General features: G+C 40.3%; 1 protein-coding gene across 1 annotated transcript in view; it reads right to left on the bottom strand.

The window, feature by feature from the left end:
* Window positions 1-11,706: 11,706 nt before the first annotated feature.
* spegb (striated muscle enriched protein kinase b) overlaps window positions 11,707-24,683 on the bottom strand; it is a 46,044-nt gene continuing 33,067 nt past the window's right edge. Inside the window, exons 28-41 of the mRNA XM_079254822.1 lie at window positions 24,377-24,419; window positions 24,186-24,254; window positions 21,369-24,087; window positions 21,127-21,276; window positions 19,543-19,659; window positions 19,063-19,230; window positions 18,842-18,964; window positions 18,573-18,737; window positions 17,628-18,429; window positions 17,113-17,352; window positions 16,761-16,984; window positions 16,498-16,573; window positions 14,898-15,047; window positions 11,707-14,776 (exon numbers count right to left, since the gene is read on the bottom strand). Of these exons, the coding sequence (XP_079110948.1) occupies window positions 14,521-14,776; window positions 14,898-15,047; window positions 16,498-16,573; window positions 16,761-16,984; window positions 17,113-17,352; window positions 17,628-18,429; window positions 18,573-18,737; window positions 18,842-18,964; window positions 19,063-19,230; window positions 19,543-19,659; window positions 21,127-21,276; window positions 21,369-24,087; window positions 24,186-24,254; window positions 24,377-24,419 (5,302 nt within the window). The 3' untranslated portion in view covers window positions 11,707-14,520. The remainder of the gene's footprint in view (window positions 14,777-14,897; window positions 15,048-16,497; window positions 16,574-16,760; window positions 16,985-17,112; window positions 17,353-17,627; window positions 18,430-18,572; window positions 18,738-18,841; window positions 18,965-19,062; window positions 19,231-19,542; window positions 19,660-21,126; window positions 21,277-21,368; window positions 24,088-24,185; window positions 24,255-24,376; window positions 24,420-24,683) is intronic.

The following is a 24,683-nucleotide window of genomic DNA, read 5'->3' as shown; positions in this document are numbered from 1 at the left end:
GCCATTGATATGCAGGGTGTGGCTATCAGGTATGCGCTGGAGGAGGGGGAGGAGGGGAGCTGGGAGAAGAAGCTTACAAAATATAAGAAATGAACAACATCATTTGGGTCCGAATGTTTTGATTGGTCAGAATTTTTACAGATTTACAGTAAACTGAGGGGTCTAACTATATTTCTTATTGTTCATGATTACTTAATGTATATAGTAATACGACTGTCAGGACAAGGAACCACTTCATCCAGAGTAAAAAAAAATGTCTCTGTGCAAGATTACCAACCCCAGCTTTAAGTTATTTACTAGCTCAGAAGTTGAGCCAAGAAGGTAAGCCAAACATTTTATTTTCATAAATTAATTTATTGGTAAAATTGTGTTTTGATGTCAAGAAAACAGACAAGATTCAATTTTTTATAAAAAGTCAGAAAAACTTCTGGTGCTGTTTATAAATGGTTTACGTCCTATCTCACAGACAGAAAATTCCTGGTAAGTCTGGATACATGCTCCTCCAAGACACATACAGGTACATCTGAGAAAATTAGAATAATTTGAAAAAGTTCAATATTTTTTGTCACACATTTCAGAATTTGAAACCTAAATATTTTAAAGATTTATTACACATAGAGTGAGACACTTCAAATATTCAATCCTAGAAATGTTGATAATAGTGGCTTATAGATAATGTAAACCCAAAATGCAGCGTCTCAGAAAATTAGAATATTGTGAAAAACTTTAATTTTAGAAAGTCATGGTATCACACCCTGATCAACTAATTAACTCAAAATACCTGCAAAGGTATCCTAAACCTTTAAATGATCTCTCAGTCTGGGTCAGATGGCTACACAGTCATGGGGAAGACTGCTGATGTGGCAGTATTAGATGGGTGGTTGCGTTGCTGGCCAATCAGCTGATGGGGGCGACATATTTAAACAGCGGAGCCAAGTACTGACAGGAAGCGCTCACCTGTGTGACTGATTGACTGCGCAACTTCCGGCCATCACTAAGGTCCCTCGCTGCTTCAAAGCGGAGTTGGCCGTATATTTGCATCGCTGTGGTAGGTCTCTTAGTTGGGCTTCTTATATTTTAAGTAGTATACATGTTTAAGTGGCTGTTTTCATAGGTAGCGCACCACGCTGCGTCTTCTCCTGCTCGCGACTCCTCTGCGAGACTAACGCTGCATCCTGGTATGTAAATCTGATACAGGGGGGCTGATTTTCTACTTGCATGGGACACTTACTTTACTGTTTTTTTCTATTCTAGGGGAAAATCTGAGAGTTGTAAAGCACAGCGGTTCTGCAGTCAGCTGATTGCTGTAATGCACTGGATGTGCCTTGGTTGACTACTGCTCTGCTGATCTCCCTAACATTGCTGCTGCTTTGCTTACTGTTAAAGAACTGCTTGGTTTTATGAAATTCGCCGGTGCTGACGTGGCGGAGATAGTACTCGCTCCACCAAGCTGGAGTTTGCGCTGCTTCGCCTTCACGGCTGCTGCGTTGGAGTCTACAAAGATTGTGCATTAGAGGCGATGTGTCACTACTCGTTGCCATGCAGCTGACCTGCAGCTGTTCCTTTTTTTTATTGTGTTAAGTGTGTTTTAACATTTTTGTTTCTTTTTATTCCTAGTGGTCTGAGAGCTTGTGGTGGCAGTGGTGCTGCCTTGGCGTCGGATCCCGTTTGGTGTTATTACCCACTCCCTGTTTTGCATGTTCATCACGTGTGCCTGTGTTGTGTGTCTTGGGAGAACGGAACAAGTCCTTCACGTGTGCCTGGGGTGGCCCTTACTGTTTTGTTGGATTCCTCCACCTTGGCTTAGCCCACTCATCCCCCTGGTAAGCTCAATGCAGACTCTCTTTAGGTAATTGTTTATCTTAATGTTTGTTTAAATAAAATTATTTCTTTTATAATCGGACACTTGTCTCAAGCTTCTTTTAGTATAACGAACCTGAAGGCCTTGAGGTCGGGGTTGCTTACATTAATCTCGGGGTGAAAGTCCCAGAGTGGCGTTGTCAAAACTTAATGCACACACTTCCCCCGTCTCGCCACACTGACTTGACAGATGTCCAGAAGACGATCATTGACCCTCCACAAGGAGGAAAAGCCATAAAAGGTCATTTCTAAAGAAGCTGGTTGTTCACAGAGTGCTGTATCCAAGCATCTTAATGGAAAGTTGAGTGGAAGGAAAAGGTGCACCAGCAAAAGGCAGAACCGCAGCCTTGAGAGGATTGTCAAGCAACATCCACTCATGAATTTGGGGAGCTTCACAAGGAGTGGACTGAAGCTGGACTCAGCATATCAAGAGCCACTACGCACAGACGAATCCTAGACATGGGCTACAAATGTCCCATTCCTCGTGTCGAGCCACTTCTGAGCCAGAGACAACAACAGAAGCATCTCACTTGGGCTAAGGAGGAAAAGGACTGGACTGGTTCTCAGATGGAAGCAAATTCTGCATTTCATTTGGAAACCAAGGTCCCAGAGTCTGGAGGAAGAGTGGAGAGGCACAGAATCCGTGTTGCTTGAAGTCCAGTGTGAAGTTTCACAGTCAGTGATGGTTTGGGGAGCCATGTCGTCTGCTGGTGTTGGTCCACTGTGTTTTCTGAAGTACACAGTCAACACAACATCTACCAGGACATTTTAGAGCACTTCATGCTTACAAGCTTTACATAGATGGCTTTTCTTTTCCAGCAGGACTTGGCACCTGCCTACACTGCCAAAGGAACCAAAAGCTGCTTCAATGACCACGGTGTTCCTGTGCTTGATTGGCCAACAAACTCACCTGATCTGAACCCCATAGAGAATCTGTGGGGTATTGTCAATAGGAAGATGAGAGACACCAGACCCAACCATGTAGATGACCTGAAGGCTGCTATCAAAGCAACCTGAGCTTCCATTACACCTGAGCAGCGCCACACGCGGATCGCTTCCATTGCCACGCCTCATTGATGCAATAATTCATGCAAAAATAGGCCCAACCAAGTATTTAATGCATGGAAATGAACATACCTTTCAGAAGCCTGACATTTCTGTTTAAAATATCCCTTTTTCATTGATCTCATGCAATATTCTAATTTTCTGAGACACTGAATTTTGGCTTTTCATTGTCTATCAGTCACAATCATCAACATTTCAAGATATAAATGTTTGAAATGTTTCACTCCATGTGTAAAGAATCTATATAATACATGGGTTTCCCATTCTGAAATGAGTAAAGAAAAATATTAAACTTTTTCATAATGTTCTAATTTTCTGAGATGTGCCTGTAGAATTCCATGTGGTGTGCCTCAGGGATCCATTCTGGGTGCTGTTCTCTCAGATCTGTATATGCTCCCTCTTGGTGGTGTCTTTAAGAGATGTGGAATCAACGTTCACAGTTACGCCCACGACACACAGCGTTATATCTCCATGTCTCCTGAGGATAACAGACCAATGGAGGCTATGTTTAGCTGCATCCTGGATGTCAGAAAACTTTTTATAACTCAACAGGATAAAACTGAGGTTTTAGTTATCGGCCCTGAAAGAGAAACATATTTTACAGGCCTTTTCCTTGCATTCATCTCTTAAGGTGAAAAGCCTGAGCGTCATTTTTGACTTTGAACTTTATCCAACATTTTCAGGAATACCATGAAAATTGGTTTTTATCATCTCAAAAACATAGCCCAAGTCTGGCCTTTTCTCTCTCAGGGCAACACGGAGACGTTAACGTGTGCTTTTATCACTAGTCGCTTTCTGGCCTTTCTCAAAAAGAACATTTTGGCTACAAAATTCTGCTGCAAGCGTCCTGACGAACACCAGGGGGCGGGCCTTCCAGTGTCTTTCAGGGTTGACTTTAAGGTTCTTTTACGAGTTTATAAATGTCGTAATGGTTTTGGGGACTCTTATCATTCTGATCTGTATTTAATTTATATACTCTCACAGACCCTTAGATACTCTGGCACTGGGTCTACTAATTCTTCCTAAAATCCAGACACATAGTCATGGGGAGGCATCCTTTCAATTTTAAGGCCCTTGCCTCTGGATCAGCCTACTTGAAAATATCTGTGTTTTTAAAATCAGCCTTGAAACTCACCTTTTAAATTTGGCTTTTACTTTGTATTTATTGTTTTAGTGTGTATATTTTATCTATTCATTTAAACCCGGTTCCTTTTAGGGACATTTTATTTTATTCTATTTTAATGAGTTATATTTTATAGTCGATATTACTGCTTGACTCTTTTTTTTTTTTTTAAGTCTTTACTGTTTTATTATCTTTAGGTATTTTTTAAATATAATTTTAGCTTATGTTCCAGTGTTTGCTCAGAGGGAACCCTCTGCACTGGGTGTCATGTTGGCCATGCCTTTCACGTCATTGGTCTTTTGACTTTTTGACTGCAGACAACTCCTGTGATCGTGTTTCGTTGCCGGGCTCCTCTGTGCTCAGCAACATGTAACTGGGTGTATGCAAAATAATAAAGACATGGGTGTTGTGTGTGTGTGTGTTTGTGTAAACGTTTTAGTGTGTGAAAAGGGTCGGGCTGATGGATTATTCTTCGTAGTGCTTTAATAATGTGTAAAGCACTTTGTGTAACATTTATTTGTAAGAAAAGTATATTATGAATCAAGTTTGATTTGATTAAAAAGAAACTGTCAGTTCAGACCAAGATATTTGGTTTTTTACTGCCTCAGAAGTTCAGAAGGCCTATTTTTTTTTTTTTTTTAATTGGCCATAATTAGACTTATTTTATTATTATTGTATTATTGCAAAAGTATTTTTGTCATATTAGAAAAACATTTATTTGTTTATTTATTTATTTATTCATTATTGGAATGGGGGGCTGTTAATAATTGCTCTATGTTTGTTTGTTTTTTATTTCTTATTGTTTTCCCTCGCTTCAGTGACTAAACCCCACCTTCCCTAGTGGGGGTGAATTATATTGTGTTGTTTGTGATGTGCTGTCCATACAAGGGTTGCACGTGCCAAAACTATCTGCAGATGATAAAATGATAAAATCCTCCACCTGCAGCGACACAACTCAGCTCAGAGTTCATGTAGAAAGAGTCCAGAACAAGCTGACGGAGCTTCACGTCCGTGACAGTGGTCGTGCGCCCCCTTTCAGGAGACACATCACGCCCGCTCGCACGCGCTCACTGTGCTTCAGAAACACAGCTGATCTAATGACCTGAACGCGCACGTGTCACGCATTTCTATGGCAAGCCAAAGTGGTCAAAAATCGCCACTTAATTAACGCGTTTGCATTACAACGCCGTAAAATTTGCCGTTTTCTTCACAAAACGCCGCATAAAGCGCCGTTTTTTTTATGACTAAACCGCCGTAAAATACGCCGTTTCGATAAACGCCGTAAAAAACGACGTTCTGTACCGTTCCTGCGGCGTTCAATGTACGCGTGTAAAAAAATGCCGTTTTATGTCACTTTGACGCGCGTAAAAAACGGCGTTCTGTTCAAGTACGACGCGCGTAAAAAATGACGTTTTTTTATATTATAATTATCCCAGCCCCCTTTCTGAACTGCCACTGAAATTAAACCACAATCATCCAATCAATATAGACTAAGAGCAGACATCGCCAGTTCATCACAGAGTTCCATTAAATGTTTTACTGCAAAAAGGCAAAAAAGAAAAAAAAAAAAAAAAAGGGAATGTATTGATCCCATAGTAGTAATTTCTGCTGTATGGGCCCATGTCCACTCCACCCTGATGTGAGCACAGGAACCCTGCAGGGTTGCATGGTGATCCATTTCCCTTCCTAATTGTACACACATGACTGTACTCTGTCACATTACTCCAATACAATCATCCACTCTGCAAATGGCAAAACTAAGAATGAGTAGTCTACAGAGAAGAATACAAAGAGTTGACAATTGTGCTGCCAAGATAATATCTTGAGAACATAAAAAGTAAATATAAACTATCAAAGTAATAAAATGATCACTTCCTTGAAGAATAAATCAAAGACAACTGCACAGCTAAAGCTAGAAGCTGGAGAAATAGGAAGCTTTTATTCCTGAGCAACCACATCACAAAGAGCCTCTGTTATTAACATGTTGAGAAAACAGGCACTAAGAATGCTCAACTTCATCAAAAAACTCAGGAAGATAAATCTTACTGAATCTATTGGTCACATGACAGATCCATCAGACACTGCACAGTTTCTTATTGGAGAATAAAAACCTCCATTTCATCACCATGTTTCATTGTGTGCTATTTTAACATGCTGTTCTGTTTTGAATACATAATTTTATAATATTGTAGTATATGCAGTACATTCAATATAACATAACTGTGTAAAAACATAAAAAGCAGGGGCCACTTATCAAATCAAATCAAACTTTATTTGTATAGCACTTTTCGTGCTTAAAAACAATACAAAGTGCTTTACGTTGTAAAACAATTTACATCAAAATACAACTTATCTTGTTTTGAGGTACTGATAATGGTTGATGTGTTTCATTAGAATATTATTGTAACCAATGTGTCATTGTAATATAGGTGGTTTTCAGTGGACTTACTGGGTAAAAATAAGGCTCTGTAATAATGTGAAGCATATAATGAATGGAAGTAGTGCATGGGACACATCAGTGAATCTGACAGGTTAAATTCTGTAAATGGTTGCTAGTCAGCCGTGAGATGGTTTTGCTTGAGGTAATGGGCAGGGCTGGGTAGCCCTTTGTTGGGCCTGACCGATGTACACTGGTCATCGGTAGGCTATATGGTACAGTAAATTGTGTCTTACTTTGTCTGATAAGATTGTCATGGATCATACCTATTTTTTCTAATACCTGCAAACGACCAAAAGGTTTTCATGATGTCAAAAGGATTTAACTTCAGAATACACCAGTAGGCACAATTACTAAACAAGTGGGTGGAAATCAAGGTGAATAAGGAAGTATTTAGAATAATCATAGAAGCTCTACCACACAATCATACATCAAGTCGTCAATAAATTTAACTGCAGCTGAGATGTGAGCGCCCTCTGGTGACCAAAATTGGTTCTATTTGTTTTACTTGACGTGGTGTTGGGATTTCTGATAAATCTGCTTTGGTGTATCATTTCTTTGTGTCTGGGTGTAATGAACATCATGTTGAGAGCTGGGCTTAAAATAGTTTGTGGCAAGTCGACAAGTTTATTTGAGCAATCAGACTGTGGCAACACAGCTCGATGACTTTTTCAGCCACTATAAGGTAGAAACTACTGCGGCACCCATCGCCCCAGTTCCACTCAGCCACCCACCCTGTATTCTGATAATATGAGACGAAACCCCCATGAAGAAGGCAGCCTAGATGAGCACCAGTAGGGTTCTCAGAGACTGGTCCAGAGTAAGCTGAGCACATTTTGTAATATCTTCTAATCTGTGCTCTGTGGAACTCCTGTATGAGGACCTCTGCCTTCAGACAGGTGGGGACATGATGCTCCTGGTTTAAATTATTCCTGGCAATCATAAAATGTTTCACAAGACTTTTGCAAATTACACACACACACACACACACACACACACACACACACACACACACACACACACACATATAAATATAAATATATATATATATATATATATATATATATATATATATATATATGTATCAATTTATATAGGCACAGCGGTTTCAGAACAGTTTTACCCAGAGTCATAAGCATAGCAAAGACTGAACCTGCAAACTAAAAAGCATGTTTGAGTGTGTTACATTTCATTATGCTGATCTATTTACTACAAACTACAGTAGTATAGCACATATAATGTTATACTTGTATGAGGACCTCTAAACTGTAGATGCCACATATACAGTTTTTGGGGGACTGGTCAATGTGCTGATGGTTTGTTTTATTTGGTTGTTATGGTGAAGTGGAACATGGGTCTCGTGGATGCAGACGGCGACAGCTTGAGCTGGCAGAGAGAAGAAGGCTGGTAGCCGTAAATGTAGCAGATTTGCTGAGTTGCTTGACTTAAGCATCGGTATTCTACGGTTAAGGGTGTCTTGTTTTATAGCATCCTGTATAGTGTGCGACACGATCAATCACTTTTTATAAATATAGTAACAGATCGGTGTCTTATTATGGAAGTGAACTCATTATACAAATAGACTGAAGCCATCCTTTGCCTCTGTAGTGACCGTGGAAGACGTTAAATAAACTATAGATAGAAATTAGATGGTAATTAATAATTAATATAGATGAGAGACATGCGCACACACGGGTAGTTTTTTTTCTAATTATTGCGCATTTTGGTGATGTTCTCTAAGCCACAAATACGAAGTAGGCTAAATACTAATACGAAGTAGGCTAAGCAATATATTTAAATGATAATAATAAAATAGTGTCTTTTTTAATCTACATGTGAGCGTGTCTCCTGGCAGTGCATTTAAATTAAGCACCAGATATGAGTACATAAGCAGACACCCAACAAACACCAGAATGGGCTCATCGAAAAGACTCGTGCAGCAAAGGAACTCTGTGATGAACTGGCGATGTCTGCTCTTAGTCTATATTGATTGGATGATTGTGGTTTAATTTCAGTGGCAGTTCAGAAAGGGGGCTGGGATAATTATAATATAAAAAAACGTCATTTTTTACGCGCGTCGTACTTGAACAGAACGCCGTTTTTTACGCGCGTCAAAGTGACATAAAACGGCGTTTTTTACACGCGTACATTGAACGCCGCATAAAGCGGCGTTCAGGAACGGTACAGAACGTCGTTTTTTACGGCGTTTATCGAAACGGCGTATTTTACGGCGGTTTAGTCATAAAAAAACGGCGCTTTATGCGGCGTTTTGTGAAGAAAACGGCGAATTTTACGGCGTTGTAATGCAAACGCGTTAATTAAGTGGCGATTTTTGACCACTTTGGCTTGCCATACCTTCCTGTACCAGCTGCGTCTGCGCTTTAATTCTCCAGGATTTAGCCAGCACCACGGCTCCAATCCAGGTCGCAGTCAGCGTAACATAAATCAGCGTGCATGTGTGTGTGACGGTTCGGTCTTTGATTCATGCAGCTCCACACTACTGCGGCTCCATAAATGACAGTGGACCACCAGGTGAATTGCAAGGGGGGTTTATTGCTCCTGCAACACAGCAGGCAACACAAAACAGCGTGAGATGGCACCGGACTCGGACAATTTGCATCACAGCAAGATGGTTTCTCCTCTGTCCTATCTCAGCAAATGAAACAAAACTAAACAAATTGTGGTTACATAAAATAAAATAAAGAAAAATATCTTGGTGATCGTATAGTGTATATTTCTCCATAAAACATATTAAAGCTCCTCAAATAATACAATTATATATAGCATTAAACAATGCATCCAAAGCTGAGAACAAATTAAGCTATTTAACAAAACATATAAAGAAACTCAGTTTCCATAGACATATTATTAAACAGAAATATTATGAGAGTGAACACAAAAATGCACAACACATTACCTGCAACACAGCAGGCAACACAAAACAGCGTGAGATGGCACCGGACTCGGACAATTTGCATCTGAACATGTGAGAGAAGGTGACATTTAAGCTAGGTTAGCTTAACTAAGAAAAGTTCCCACAAAACTTGTTACAGACTAAAAACCAACTGTGAAAGCTCAACCCAGCAGGCATAAAACACAACAAAACTATACACAGCAGAATATTAAACATAAACACGTGAAACACTCCAAAAAATCAATATTTGCCTCGGACTCTAGGGGAGCATGTCTTACCACAGCAAGATGGTTTCTCCTCTGTGCAATTCCCACGCTGTGCACTACGCCAGTAGATGGCGGTGTTGCACCTACTTTGCCATAATTTAATATGGACTTTTGTACTCCGTTACATGTGTTTCAGCAAAGGATACGTGTTCACTGCAGCGGGACTGCCCGCGAGCCCCTCCGTCTGGGTCACGCGCAGCTCCAAAAACTTTCCCCAAACTCACCTTCCTTAAGAAAAGTCGTATTTTCCTCCTCATGTCTTCTTACTTGCGTGATTATCGACGTGTGATCCATTAGATCCAAACGCTACTCCGGTACTTATATAATTACTTCAACGCGTTACAGCAAAGTATTACTCATATATTTATATTGTACTACCTTCTGTCAGCAAAGACGCACTAAACTACTGGAAATCCAACCATATCGGTCCACATTGTTATAACATACATAAGTTTTTAAAACAAAGAAGTTAAATGTAAAAGTAACCAAGTGTGAGAAGTTTATCATGTTAACATGGAGCCTGAATGTTTCAAGGAAGCCCCTCTTTTTAAAGCCACAATGCAGGATGTGCAGTACTTTCAGAGCAGCGATGTGTTTTAGTAAAAATGTGTTTAGTTGTGTTGGTTGGGAGAAGTGTTTAAGTAATTCAAGCACAAATTTTGGTTTTATTTAAATACATTTTGGCGACCATAAAGGCCAACTTGGCGTTTGAAATATTGTTTTTCTGATATTTAAAGCGGATATCAGTGAAATCAATATAAACTCCGCAGTTTTGCAAACTTGTTCAGAAACATTGTGGTTGGGGCAGCCTTGAAACCGGCCAACATGGAGAGAGAAGTTAGGGACCGTCTGCAAATTGCCCTCATCTCCTTCTGAAACATGTACATTAACATATCTTTGTATAGACACTTCTGGAGGTAGTTACACACAGGGACAACGCTATGAATTTTGAGCCCTATGAAAGACAATGGCAGAGACTCCACCACTTCATCGTAAATTTTTAGATTTTTGTTTTTGCTTCAATTGCTTCAAGCTGACAAAAAAAAGAAAAGCTTTTCATGGGAATAATTAAGATCTAGGGCTGTGTTTAACCATTTATGGGGCAAGTAAATATTTTTGACCACTTTGTTTCTTTTCATATTCAATATGAAACTTTTTTTTTTTTTTTTTTTTTTTTTTGGTAACAACAGAATGGAAGTCTTGCTTCATACCAGAAGGACAATTTTAGGTTAAAATTTCTAATTTGAAGGTACTTCATTGAGTACGATATAAAGGGTTAAATCACAGTACATGCATCAAATTAGGTTATTTTAATATAAATGGTTTATCAGTTTATATTATTGCTATACTTTATTACAACCTTTTTTTCAATGAAGGTTTAATGATTTTCTTGTATAGTTTGTACATCTTTTTGTGCCCCTATCAAGTCATGGGGCCATCTTCCTAACTTTCCCCCCCATATGGGGCCTTTGGTTACTCATGTTTTTTCCTTTTTTATTTTAGCTAAGCATGCTTTCACAACTGAAACTCTTATAAAAAGTTTATAGTGCCAATTAAGTTTATGAACATATTCAATAGGCTTCTTTTCACTTGCAAATTCATTTGGGCCTATATGTGTTTCAAGTGTGCACGAGAACTTAAACAAATTAAGGTCAAGATTTTTAATATTAATGGCTTTAATATCCCCTTCATGGATTGTGAACTGTTTGAAAAAGCAGATATATATATATAATTCTTTGGGTGTTCTTTGTGTTTGGAAACTACCCCATAAGACATCTACATGTGTGAAAGAGTGGTCTGTACCCATTTTATTCTCCACAAACATGTCATACTTGCCAGCTTCAGACATTTTTTTGTATCAGCAGGGCTTTTCTTCCATACAAGGATCAAGATTTAGTAAATTTTTATATCATGACAATTAGTTTTTGTTGACATTTGTTACAATGTCCCAAGATTTTCTGGGAATTGGGGTTCATCAGGGTTATGGACATAAACTCACTACAACATATTCGTCTTAGTTCAATAAAAGTGGAACACTGAATCGACACGTTTGTCATATTTCCTTTATTGTTCATAACCTTTAACACCTGCCATGCCATTTCCATGCCAGACTCAGAAATTTCACAAATAAAAAGCTGAGGATGCAGCAAATACAATCACCCAATAAATAAACAACTTCAGCAAAACACACACAAAGCAGTCACATTCATTTAATCAAAATAAGGAACAACTTATTTTAAATGTGTTTTACTCTCTGTATCTGATACCATCACGAGGCACAGCAACACATTCCACTACATATCACCAGTTTTTTATACAAAGTGTGTAGAAGCATTGCTGTCTGCTTACAAGCTGTTTGACTGAGGGAGAAAAAGTTCATATAATGCACAGACATGTAGAATTTAATGCAACATTGCACTCATGCTCATTCTGCATGTTCTCATTCAGGTTTTATGTAAATGCTTTTGGGATTCTGCATAGAAAAGAATGACTGAGCCAAAGAGACAAATAAAAAAAGCTGCAGAAAAGGGCAGTATTTTATCTGGTAAAAGCATTAGAATATATATAGAACTATAGACATATTTAAACAACTATAAGTTTGATGTATGATGCAGCTTTATATAAACCAAAAAAAACAGCAACTCTGTTTCTTTAAAATGGTTAAGTTTTTCTTTAAGTTGTTCAAAAATGTGCAAAATCTGTGCTTCATATCAATGCATGTGACGCAGCATCAAATGCATGCTGTCTTAATAACTGAGCTTACCTTCAAAAGTGGAGGCAGACTAGTTATAAAAAGAAACCAACTTAGCCAATTATTTACCATAAAGAGATGATTAAATGATAACTGTATCACTTATTTATGATTTATCACCTAACGTCACTGCCGATGATCCGGTATCCAAGGAAGATTTGCAATACAGATATTTTAAGGATCATCCAGGTAGTTGTGGGTTTTAGGCCCAAATGTGCTCCACATTTAGTCTTGACTGACCTTAACTTAGGATGAGTATGGTAGGCTAAACTCAGTGACTGATCCACCAGACATCTGCATTATCTTTGGGCTTTGTTTGGCCCCTCAAAGCCAGCTTGATATTTGGGCCACATTTGTCCTACATAATACTTGCTATTGTCTCAGTTATGCATCCAAACTTATCCCTAAATATGTGAGCGATCTGGGTTATTACATTTAATTTTGCATGCTAGCTTAAGAGGTCATGTATATAAAACATGAAAGAAGAGTAAATGTGACTAGATTAGTCATTTAAATCATATTTGTTTCATACAGGGACTGCAAAGTTTTAAAGAATTTATCTTCATCATGTTAGTTCAGACAACCTAAAACCAATGAATAACTTGCCGCTTAATGACTGATCATGTAAATCATCAAAAATAGAAATCTACTTTCCTTATATCTAAAAAGAAAAAAAACAATTTGCCATTTAAAAACTGTAATTTACAAAAACAACAGTAAAGCAACAGATTTTGTAGTAGCTGTAGTTGTAGCACATGAAATCGAGAGCTAAAATATGGACTAACACACTCAGCAATGTCTTCATCAACATTGGTTCTCAGTCATTTTTCTGCTGACTTCTCCTTAAGGGCACTTAGATGCACCCCCAGTGTCACCAGTGGGTTTGTAATGCAAGTTTACCATTAAAAACCTGTAAAACTTTTAATAAAAGTCTTCTATATGCATGTCTGAATCCTTTAAAGCTCTGTGATCATTATGAATACCTTTACATGGCGTCAGTATTTCTCACTGGTTTGAGTTGAAGCATTTAGCTAAAACAGAGGCTAATGAGCTGGTTGCTAACTTTATTTATAATGGATTAATGAGCACAAAGGAGCCCTACAGTGGTGCACTTCAACTTTACTGTTGGAGGAAATAAAGACATGTCAATGGAAGCTCCAAGACGAGGATCTAAATCACAAATCTAAAAACCTAATTTCAACTCTCCCCTTGAAAAGAACGATCACCGCTCAACTGTTAGCATGAAGCACGAGCAGCTTATGCTACCATAGCATGTTGGGGAAATGCCTAAATCTACACCCTTTCATCCTAATAGCCCTTGTAAAAGCCACTGACTCATATTCTGAGCTCAATGTGTTTTTTTAATCAAATCAAAAGAAAAAAAGTCCCTTGTGGAACTGCTACAATCTTGTCCATCACTGAGCTGCTTAAAGAGTGTAAAAACTCAGGTAGCACAGGTTATATTTTGCCAATGAAAGCAATATATAACCAGCTGTAAGGTGCTGTTGATCTGGGGACCAGAACTGACATCATACAACAAAATTCAGGTTGTTTGTTTTGTGGGAAACTTTTGATCAGATGGTCATCCAACTACAGAGGTATCAGTTGTCTAAAATTTACTTGAACTTGTGTGGAGCACTTTTCTGTGAACTTCTGCTTGACAGAGATATTGTCTTTGCACTGATAGTTTATAACAGCATCTTTTATCCTGCCATGGCTGCTAACACACCATAGTAATGTGTCTTCTCTTGTCAGAGTAGAGGTACTAGTAGAAGACGTTAATAATGCAAAACGTATGCAAAGGTACAAACTTTGAGGTACTAACCTGAAGACATCTCCCCCTGTATAAAGATGTTGCACACTGCACAGAGCTGCTTTCGAAAAGCTCCCTTACATGTGAAAGTAATTTCTTAGATTCTTGTATGCAACAATGTCTCTGGTGATCCCAGCCACTGCTGGTTTCATGAGTAAAATTCTTCTGACCCAAGTTCAACAACTGAGACATGCTGGGACCGCCTCCACTACCTGGTCCAAAGTCTTGTCTCACTTTGAGGAGGTTTATCCCCTGTGAAGCACTGTCAGTCAATGCTTGGAAGTCTGCTGTCACTGGGTGACAGGTGTGGATGGGGACGTTGGCACGACTGGCGTGACAGGGCTGGTGGGAGTTTGTGGTGAGCTCTGGTATGATCGAAGTAGGACTTTGTGCTTGGTGGCCACCTCCTGTCTCCTGCGCTGTTGGTCGGCCAAGAATTCTTTGAGACGGGTAGTTGTAAAGGTGAGAGTCTGCCGACGAAGGCGCATTAGGTATGCATCTTGAAGCCAGGAGTTATTAAAGCAGTCCTTGATGGATGGACGAGCCCTGTTGAAGAAAATGCCACAAATAATCAAGGATTGTTTTAAAAACTATGCTTGATACGTTACCTTAAGAGACCGGTTTACACAGATAAAGAGGTCCCTTTGCGCTGCAGTGTTCAGCTTACCAAGGGTAGCTACAGAGGATCTTTTTCAGGAACAGAGAGGCACTTTGGGACACATTCTGGTAGAGTTTAGAGAGGTCAGACTTTGCCGCCTGGATCTTGGCTTCAGTCTCCTGAGGATCATTTTCCATGAAAGGAGACCTGCCACTCAACCTAGATGTAAGGCAGACCATTAAACAATGGAGACCTTTTTAAAAGCAAAAACAATACTAGTGTTTGGTTCACCAGCTTAACTGGAAGATAGCACTACTAGAACATTAAGGAATCTGTATGATATAAAATTTCAGGACGCAGTACTTGAGACATCTTTCATTTCTTCTTACAGTTTCAAGAAAAAAAGAAACTGATTTAAATGTGTATACAAATATCAGAACAGGGTTTGTAGAAGTCCAACCAGCCTTAAAGTCAATATTTTATTCTTCAACAGTCTGAAGCTTCTTAGATAAGCTCATAATTTCTGTAAGTAGCTCTCAGAGCTTCTTGAAGGACTTTCCAAAGCTCTTCTTTGGTTCTCTGCCCAGATGATCCAACACTGCTTTAGTAATGTTGATGTCTGGGGAGGATTTGTCGCTCCATCTGAACTGTTGCCACTGATTTTCAGTCCAGTTGTGTCATTCAGAATACTTCAACCTTTTTCCATTTCCCTTCCTTAAGAATGACGTCTTGACAATCCCATTTTTAATGAGGCTTCAGTCACATGTATGGATCAGCTGAGGGTCAAGGGGAATTCGGTTTCAAGTCTTTACCTGCTGTTTTTTATATACGTCACTTTCAGATGCCACTTATTTGCTGCAAACAGGCCTGTTCTGTCCTCCATTTATACAGTTGCTGTAAATTTCCAGAAACACTGGACATCATGCTGAGACATGCCAGATTTTCAACTAGCAGCTCTTTGGGAATCCGTTTTTCACTAAAATACCATTTAATATCTGTTAGACTGGGTTACATTCTGCAGTTTTCAAGTGAGGAATATTGTGGCTTTGTGACAGACTACTGGTAACAAAGTGCCTACAAATACAACATAAAACAGAATTATTGGTAAGTCGTCTGTTATGTGTCGACAACACTGATCCATCATTTGAATTTGGTGCCTATCTTTATCTTTGAATGATTCATAAGTCAGCATTAAGTAGCTGAGCAGACAAAAAGCACAATTCTCTGATATGGTCTGGTGCAAAGACTGGACTAAAAATGAGCGGAATAAAAAAATGCCAATGGCATTAAAAGAACTGACGTTTCAAAGTCTGGACTTTATCCTACAAACTTTGCAGAACGCAATCTGATTTTTGTCTTCTGCCCCTTAATGGACACCAGGAAGCACAAAGCATCACATGGTAATGAATGGTAAATATCCCATAATAAAAAAAAAGATAGGTACTTTTTTTTATTTTACATTTTGTTAAAAGGGACAAATAAACCCCTTTTTTTTTTTTAAGAAAATTGGCCTTATGTGATTATTTTTTCATGGGTTGGGTCTTTATAGTTTAAATGCAGCAAACCATTTTTTTTTTTATCATATCCCTCTTATTACACAAATACATTTCTAAATGCATTTCTATTTAAAGAACACTTGCTAGGAGGAAGCTGTGAAAGCACTACTCACATGATGAAAGTCAGCACACCCACGCTCCAGATGTCAGCTGGAGGCCCCACAACATCCCCTTTCAACATCTCTGGAGCTACAACAAAGAGAAAGGGAATTATTTTATCTGCTAGTAATCTCCATACCACATGACAATAAATAATCCATTTGTTTATAATAACTGACTACATTCAACTATGTTTGGTCAAAACTTTTCTCGTCAGTTCTACATAGAACGTACCAACTATAAATCATCATTTTAAGTGTATAAACTGAAGTCTTACACATGTACTCCAGCGTTCCGATTGGAGGGCTGAATTGTTTAAGAAACAGAGGATTGTACATTTGAGCACTTCCAAAATCAATAATCTTGATGAGGTTCATGTGGGTGACGATGACATTTTCTGGTTTAATATCCAGGTGCAGGATTCGGCGAGTGTGCAGGTAGTCCAAACCCTGAAGGATCTGCACAATGTAAGTCACCACATCATCCTCAGAGTAACGGAACCTGAGAGAGACCAGAAAAAACAGCTTGCTGGACTTTCCCAAGTAGAAACTCTATGTCTTTCCAGATACACATGACATATCTATAGAACTCAGAACAGGAAGCCATTATAGCTTTAAGCACAGACTTACCTGTCAATGAGGCTGTACAGCAGCTCCTTACCGCTGCAGTACTCCGATATGAGCACCAGGTAGCGAGGCGTGACATACGCTTCATGCAGAGCCATGATCCTGTCGTGATGAAGGGACTTTAGGATGTCATATTCTTGGAGGACACCCTGTTTGCTGTCTGCCTCATATGGAACTATCTTAGCCATGAAGAGGTTGCCTGTAGCATTTTCACGACACTCCCGGATCACGCCAAACCGACCCCTGTGTGACAAGTAAGCACTATGAATGTATGAAAACTTTACAGCTCTACATTAGTTTCAACTTCTAAAACTGGAGTTGTTTGGGTTGAGCAGATTGTTGTGCAAGAAAAAGACGGAGGTGTTTGAAAGCTGCTTTAGTTGGGAGTGGTGGTTGTCAGATTGGTCAGTTGTTATTGTTTCTTTAATGTGATTATGTTTTATGTCAAATTTATGCTGTCCCAAATAGAATTAGTAAAGATTAGTCTTTTAACACCTGTGTTATTTGCACATCATTACCTTGCTTTCTCATCCATAAATGTATACGGTTTCTGCGGAACTCCTTGGCGCAGAGATCCCTCCCCAGGCTTGCCCAGAGGCGTCCTGCGTCCTGAAGGTGTGACCCTTCCAGATGGAGTGACACGTCCAGATGGAGTACTGTGGCTGTCCCCTCCCTGCAGAACTGGTGTCAAGCTCTGCACCACCACAACAGGTGGAGTAATGGTCACAGTCCCGGGTGTCACTGATGGTGTTGTAGTAGTTGGGATTGGGGCAGTTTGAGAAGGGGGGGTAACACGAGCAGTCGCAGATGGAACATACATTGGCACAGATGAAATAGGTTTCCCAATGACAGGAGTTGGTTGTGTTGGAGAAGGAGGTTTGTTGGTCATGGATGGGAATGCAAGCACAGGGCTCTGAGGCTTGGGTGGAACAACAGGTGGAGGTGCCAACTTTGCTTGGGGTTTGCTCACACTGATGCTAATGGAGGTCTTGGCTTTGGTTGCCGTGGTCTGGGCAACAGTGGTGGTCTGAACAGGAGCTTGTTCAACGGGGGTTGTACTAACTGGCAGTGAAATAGCAGAATGGGTGGCACCGGCCTGCACAGCAGGTATGACGGTTACTGGGGAGGCAGATTTAGCCACAGATGGGGCGGCAGCCGAAGATGAGGGGGGGGCAGGTTGAGCATTTGCCACGGTTGTGGATTTACTTGGAGCTGGTTTAATGGGAGGCACTTTCATAGATGACATCATTACCACAGGGGCAGCAGCAGGGGGTTCAGGAACAGTCTTGACCACCACAGCGGCGCTGGATTTGGCTGGTTCTAGTACAGGACAATGAAAGGGAGAAGCATCTAAGAGACTTTATAAACATACTACATTCCATGGAGTACTGAATTAACCAGAATTACCATTTTGTCAACCTAAAAAAATCTATTTAAAAAGCACGTTTTCATAAAGAAAATACCTGAGGAATCCAAAGTGATGACTTCTGACAGGTTGCTGTAGGGGCCCTGTCCAGCTTTGTTAACACAGGCCACCCTGAACCTGAAGGAGCCCCCTGCTGGCAAGTCAGCAACATTGTAGTAACAGTCTGCCACTCCCGTGGCAACGATCAGCCAGTTGCTTTCTCCTGGGAACAGTGGTGGATCAACCATTCAAGTAATTTATTTATGTCCAAATAAAATGACAGAAACAAAAAATCAGCCATGAAATGCTACATTAGTGGAAACAAACCCTCTGCTTTCCTCTCGAGAGAGTATGTGCACGGGGCCATGGTATCAGAGGGCCTCCACAGTACAAGTGCTGTGTTGTTATACTTCTGAGGAATTTCAGGGGTCCCTGGGCGGTTGGGCAGGCCTGTAAAACCAATATATTGCCAATTAAGCAGTTCTAAATCTATCAGGTGTTCAAAGTAATGCAGCTTGCTTTTCTTCCAAGATGAAAAATGTCCTTACGTGCAAGAGATATTGTGCAAGAGCTGGACACAGAGGCCAACGGGTTTGTAGCAACACATTCATAGACTCCTGCATCCTTTTTGGTGGTCTGCATGATCATCAGCAGCTGGCGACCATCAGGGCAGGAAATCATATTCATCCTGGCATCAATCTCCAGGGGCTTCTTATCTGATGAGGCACATGCAGATAACAATGGTGAAGATGAGATATAACGATCAGGTGCCAACACATTATAACCGTCAGAGATTAATCTCACATGTGTCTACTTATGGAACTAGTTTCTGTAATCATTTGAAGCTTTTTTGTGTTTCATCTTTATCTCATGCAGTACTTATTTGTCATCTGTGCAACCTCAGCTGACATGGTACCCTAAGACATCTAGATACAACAACATACTGCATGAAAAACGATCCTTTTAAATGCTGCACATTCTTCTGATCATCCATCTATGACACCCAGAGTTAGGTAACCCTGCTTTACCTTTCAGCCAGGTGATGTGTGGGTGGGGGCTTCCTGCTGGCAGGCAGCTGAGTGTGACAGGATCACCCTCCAATAAGACGTGGTCTCTAAGTTTGATGTGGAAGACTGGAGGGAAATCTGGTTGTCAAAAACATCACAGTTGTTATTTCAAAGCTTTGAAGCATTGAATTGTTAATGTGTTCACATATCTTAGCATATATCAAAATCCTTCTCATCAACATTACAGTTAAAATCCCTTAGCTGTATCGCTACACAGGTGCTTCTTTAAATGGATGCTTGAATGCATGAGTTAACCTCTCACCACCCCTTGTGTATCCTCCCCCGTTGATCCACTAAAGCTTTGTCTTTCTTCAGATGTTGGCAAAGAGCTTTTAATGTGTTGCTCCTAATCACCAGCTCAGATTATTTCCAAACATGAGCTGATAGGATGATTTAAAAAGATTTGAAAAATCTGAAAACCTGAATGAGTATTTATTCGACCGTTAGTGCTCTGACAGAAAGGCCCAACAGAATATAGAGGTTACAAAATATGGATTACTTAATGCAATAGTTTAAACTTATTTTCAAAATTGTACAAATTGTAGACAAGTTCTTAAGCAAAATATCCCAAAACCAGGAGTTTCAAACTCAGGAGGCACATTCAGGACACTTTGATCTTAAGACAGGGTAATAACCTATAAATAATAACTCCACATATCTTCCTTTTGCTTTAGTGCAAAGAAGTAGCAATACATTAATGAACTTTTTTTTTCTTTAAGAAAACTTTATGAACCTAACAACCTGAAATTTAGGGAGAAACATGAATGCAGTTTCTACAATATTTTGACAAAAAATATTTAACATTATGATCAGAGTAGCTTCTCAAGTTCTGAAAGTTATTTGAAATATACATGTATATATACACATGTATGTATATTAAATGTACATCAAAGGGCAATTAGCAGACTTGTGTAGAGTTTGCTTACCCCAATGAGTAAATGAATGCTTAATTGAGAATCATTGACTTCTAGCAAAAACTGCACTTTTTGTTTATATCAGTAAATAAAATAAAATACAGCAGGAAGTGAAGGAAGCAACATGAGGTCCTTAGTGAGCCATCAGTAATGAAATAGAAAGTCCAAAAGAAAAAGTAGAAAGCAGAATAAATAAATCCATAAAACTCTTGAGTAAATATGGTTTTCAAATGGCACATTTGAGCCAGTTGAGCATTAGATGGTACAGTTTTCCAGCGGATATAATATCCATCCACTCACGTTGCACACAGAAATCTTTGTAGAAGCAGTTCTAGAAAATATCAGACACAATTTCTACAACCACAAAAAAAAGAAACTGCCTTGCCGAAATGTAAGGGCTATGAAAAGTTTCTGTGGCATGAAAACACCTGTGACCTTTCAGGTCTTCAGTACTCACTGCCTGCAACTGAAATGAAATAAGAAAAAACTTGTCTGTTTATTAATGATTTCAGTACTAAGTAGAGATAATATTATAATCAATGGTCATATTTAAAACAGCTCTTCCCTGCAAAGAGCTAGGAAACCCCTACTTTCTCTATGCAGTCATTCATTTGCACACCACCACACTTACCAGAAGCCAGTTTGGAGTACTGGCGTGAACGCAAGGAGCTGTTGTCTCTGGAGATTGCTGTTGGTATGTCAGGCTGTGACACTGTCTTATCTCGCCTCCCTCTAGTCAGCCCCCATCGATCCCAGCGGGATCTTTGCTCAGCTTCCACACCTTCACAGGCAAAGGAAACTCCATAACTTATTTTGCTTTTGAAGAAGTATAAGAGCTGTGACTGATGGTAAAGAAGACATATTTGCTCATACCCTTTGTGTCTGACTTTGGGCTGGACATAGAGTCGAGAGATTCTGTTGAGGCTCCATTACTGGCTTGAGAGGCCAGCTGGTTCTGAGGAATATTGGTGGTCTTCATAGCTCGGCTCTCTGATGTTGAGCGACGAAGCATAGCAAGAATGGGTGTCCTCTTTGGTTCCCTTTCCTCCGATGCTCTTCTTTCCTCTGAGTAACTGCGAATTCTTGTGGAGATCCCAGCCACCGTTGATTCAATCTTTCTGCGCATTGCCAAAACAGGTGACTCATTTGGTTTTTTCACTTCCTTTTCGTCATTTTCACCTGATTTATCCCCTCCTCCATCTACTCGCATCATTTCCACATCTTTCTTTTCCTGAGACCCTCTTCTGCCAAGAGTCCACGAAAGCCTACGTCTTGAAGCAAATGCATCATCTTCTTTTGGTGTTTCTTCCTTACGTTCTGTTGATGGAGTTCTCTTCAGGCACATAGAAAGCCTTCTCATGAAGCCTTGGTCCTTTTGAGCTTCACGAAGGTCCTGGACTGACTTGGACTTCTCCTCAAGTCTCCTTGAAGCCAATTCCAATGGCGCACCAATTGGCCCAGGTCTGTATATTTCTTCAAATGCATCTGTAGAGTCTGATGAAGCAGGTTGTGGTTTGTCTTCATTCTTTGAACGTGACAGAAATTTTAGACTTCTTGAGAGGGAAGATTCGCGTTTTTTGAAGCGGGCCTCAAAAACCTCCTCAGAGGTAATATCCTCCAAGTCACCTCCTGTTGATGGCTCTAACTGGGATAAGGGTTGTGTCAAAGTCTTAGGTGGACTGGGTTCCTTTGTGATCATTTCTGGAGATGCTACCCTGGAGTACACTGCAGGGTGCTCAGTGGTTGACACTATGACTGGTTTTGGTGCACCAGGTAAATTAGGTGATATGCCTATATGTGAGGATGCCTCAGGTGGTACTGGAGATGACGCAGAGGGTGGAACAACAACAGGGGTAGAGGGGCTTAGGGATGATTCACTGAGAGGCTGAAGCGAAGGCACCATGATAGTCTGCATTATACTGGCATAGGCTGACATCCTGCCATCTGGAAGAACAACTCGTGCAGGAAGGGAAGGTGTTATATATGCTGAGGCAACACTTCCTGGTGTCTGGAAAAGTTCCTGTGTTGGTTTCACCATAACGGAGCTTGTGGTTATGGTCATCTCAGAGGATTTTGCAGGGACACTTGCTTTCCCCTCTACATGTTCAATAACAGTTTCTACATCTATGTTAGCAGCAACACTGCCAACTCTTTCTGCTTCTTCTTTTACAAACTCTTCTCTTTCTTCTTGCATCTTTTCTCCCTCTTCCTCCAGTTTTTCTTCAGGTTTAGAGCTTTGGACCGAAAGAGGAGGTGTAGGAATTCTCTGGCCCATGTACTCTGATTCAGCTATTGGTTCCTCTGAGATACTCATGTCCTTCTCTGAAAACCCACTTGTGCTCGATCTCTCATCAAAATTACTATCTGTAGTCAGCCCATCCATCTTTTCATTAATGGTTTGATCAGACTTCATGTCTTGCTCCAGTAGAAATTCCTCACTCTCTGTTATGGTTGGACTCTCCTGTACGACAGACTCCGGAGTGGGTGGTTTTGGTGAAGGTTCTCTAGGAGTTACTGGACGAGAGTCTAGTTTGATTTGCTCTGTTAGAGCTGACATAGATATAGCCTCCTTCAGCCTTCGCTCCTCAACCTGTGCCACAGGAATCTCTAGAGGAGCTCCTGACCGCCGGTGTAAAGGTATTGGCTCTGAATCGCCCTGACTGAAAGAGGTACTTTTACGTAAAACTTTTGGTTTGGGAACTTCATCTCGAGGAAATTCACTAGAAGCAGCTCTGGTAAGTGGAGGTGGGCCCAGACGAGTGCGAGAGTAGCGATCTGAGGCTATTGCACGTTTTTCATCTCCCATTCCTAACGTTTCCAACAGAGGTCCTCTTAACCCACTCATCTTGTTGTCTACAGAGCCACCACGAAGCAGTCTTTGTCTCATCAACTCCAGTTTCAGAGCATAGTCTTCTTGACTCAGCTTAGCAGTTCCTGGACTGGTGCTTCTTCTTGGTAACTCCATAGAGACAGCTTTTTTCAGAACCCTTCGCCCATCCTCTTGGTTTTCTTCTGCAGCTCCTTCCTCCGGTGTAATTCGGAGTGTTAATGCGCTGTCAGCTGAACCACCACGCCGTAGCTCTCCCCGTCGTTGTCCTCCCTCTACTTTATCAGACTCCATGCTTGATCCTCTTTTCAGTGGTTTTCGAGACAGCTCTGACTTTTGGGGCAAGTTGGCAGGTGTTTCTTCATCTGAAGAACCCTTGTCATTGTCTTGTGATGATCTTTTCCGAAGGCGGACTTTACCTACCACTTCTACACTTTCCTTATCTAATTCTTTCGTGTCGCACTCCATGGCCTCTTGAACAGGTGAGCCTGGCCATTTACCTGCTGCGTTCTGCTTTCCTGCTTCTTCCTCATTGGTCTGAATGTCATTCAGTGACATCCTTGATCCAGAGAATTCCATGTTTAGTGGCATGGGAATAAAAGGCAGCTCATCAATGTCTTCATCAGAATCGGAAGATGATGACGGCAAAGGTGAACCTTCTTTAAGGTTCTTGGGAACTGCGATGGAGATATGACTTGAGGAGTCATTCAACAGCTCGGGGATGGATCTCATGACCATTTTTGATTTGTAGCTGATTATAGAACGCTGAAAAAGAGGAAACGGGATGCACAACTGCGTTACCATCTTGAAAAACAGTCGGCAAAGGTAGTATGGCATGTGGAAGAAGCAAAAACATAGCTCACCTGCCATTTTCTCCGAGACACAAACTTCTTTAGGGCCTCTGTACTTATGGCCTTTCCTTTACTTAGTATCTGTGCAATAAATGTATATTGAGTTTAACCAAAGCAATTAGGTTTGAAACTGTGTAATATCATGACGTGGAATTCAGACGATGATTAAAACATAACATTTCATGCTTCTGGCATTTTCTTACCTTGAACCAGGGGTGCCTCTGACATTCCCGAGTATCAGGTCGCCTACAAGAAAACTGAAGTTTAGTTTTTCATTTTTCTTTTCAGACTTTTCATTAAATGGGCTTTCTGCAATGCTGAATTAAGTCACTTTGTCTTCAGTAAGCATGCAACAGAAGATAACTTGCTGAGCTTAGCTAGGCACTCCAACACTTTGTAAGAAAATGTTTAAAGACATTCTACCACCTCTAATTTTTTTCAAAGGGAGATCATTGCATATTCAAGTACAGCTGAATTTACTGAACTGCTTCTGTCTGTTAGATTTTGCAG

This window comes from Telmatherina bonti (assembly GCF_933228915.1).
Source record: "Telmatherina bonti genome assembly, chromosome: 15".
Classification (NCBI taxonomy): Eukaryota; Metazoa; Chordata; class Actinopteri; order Atheriniformes; family Telmatherinidae; genus Telmatherina; species Telmatherina bonti.
The sequence above is the reverse complement of the archived record's forward strand: the minus strand, read 5'-3'. Positions and strand labels throughout refer to the sequence as shown.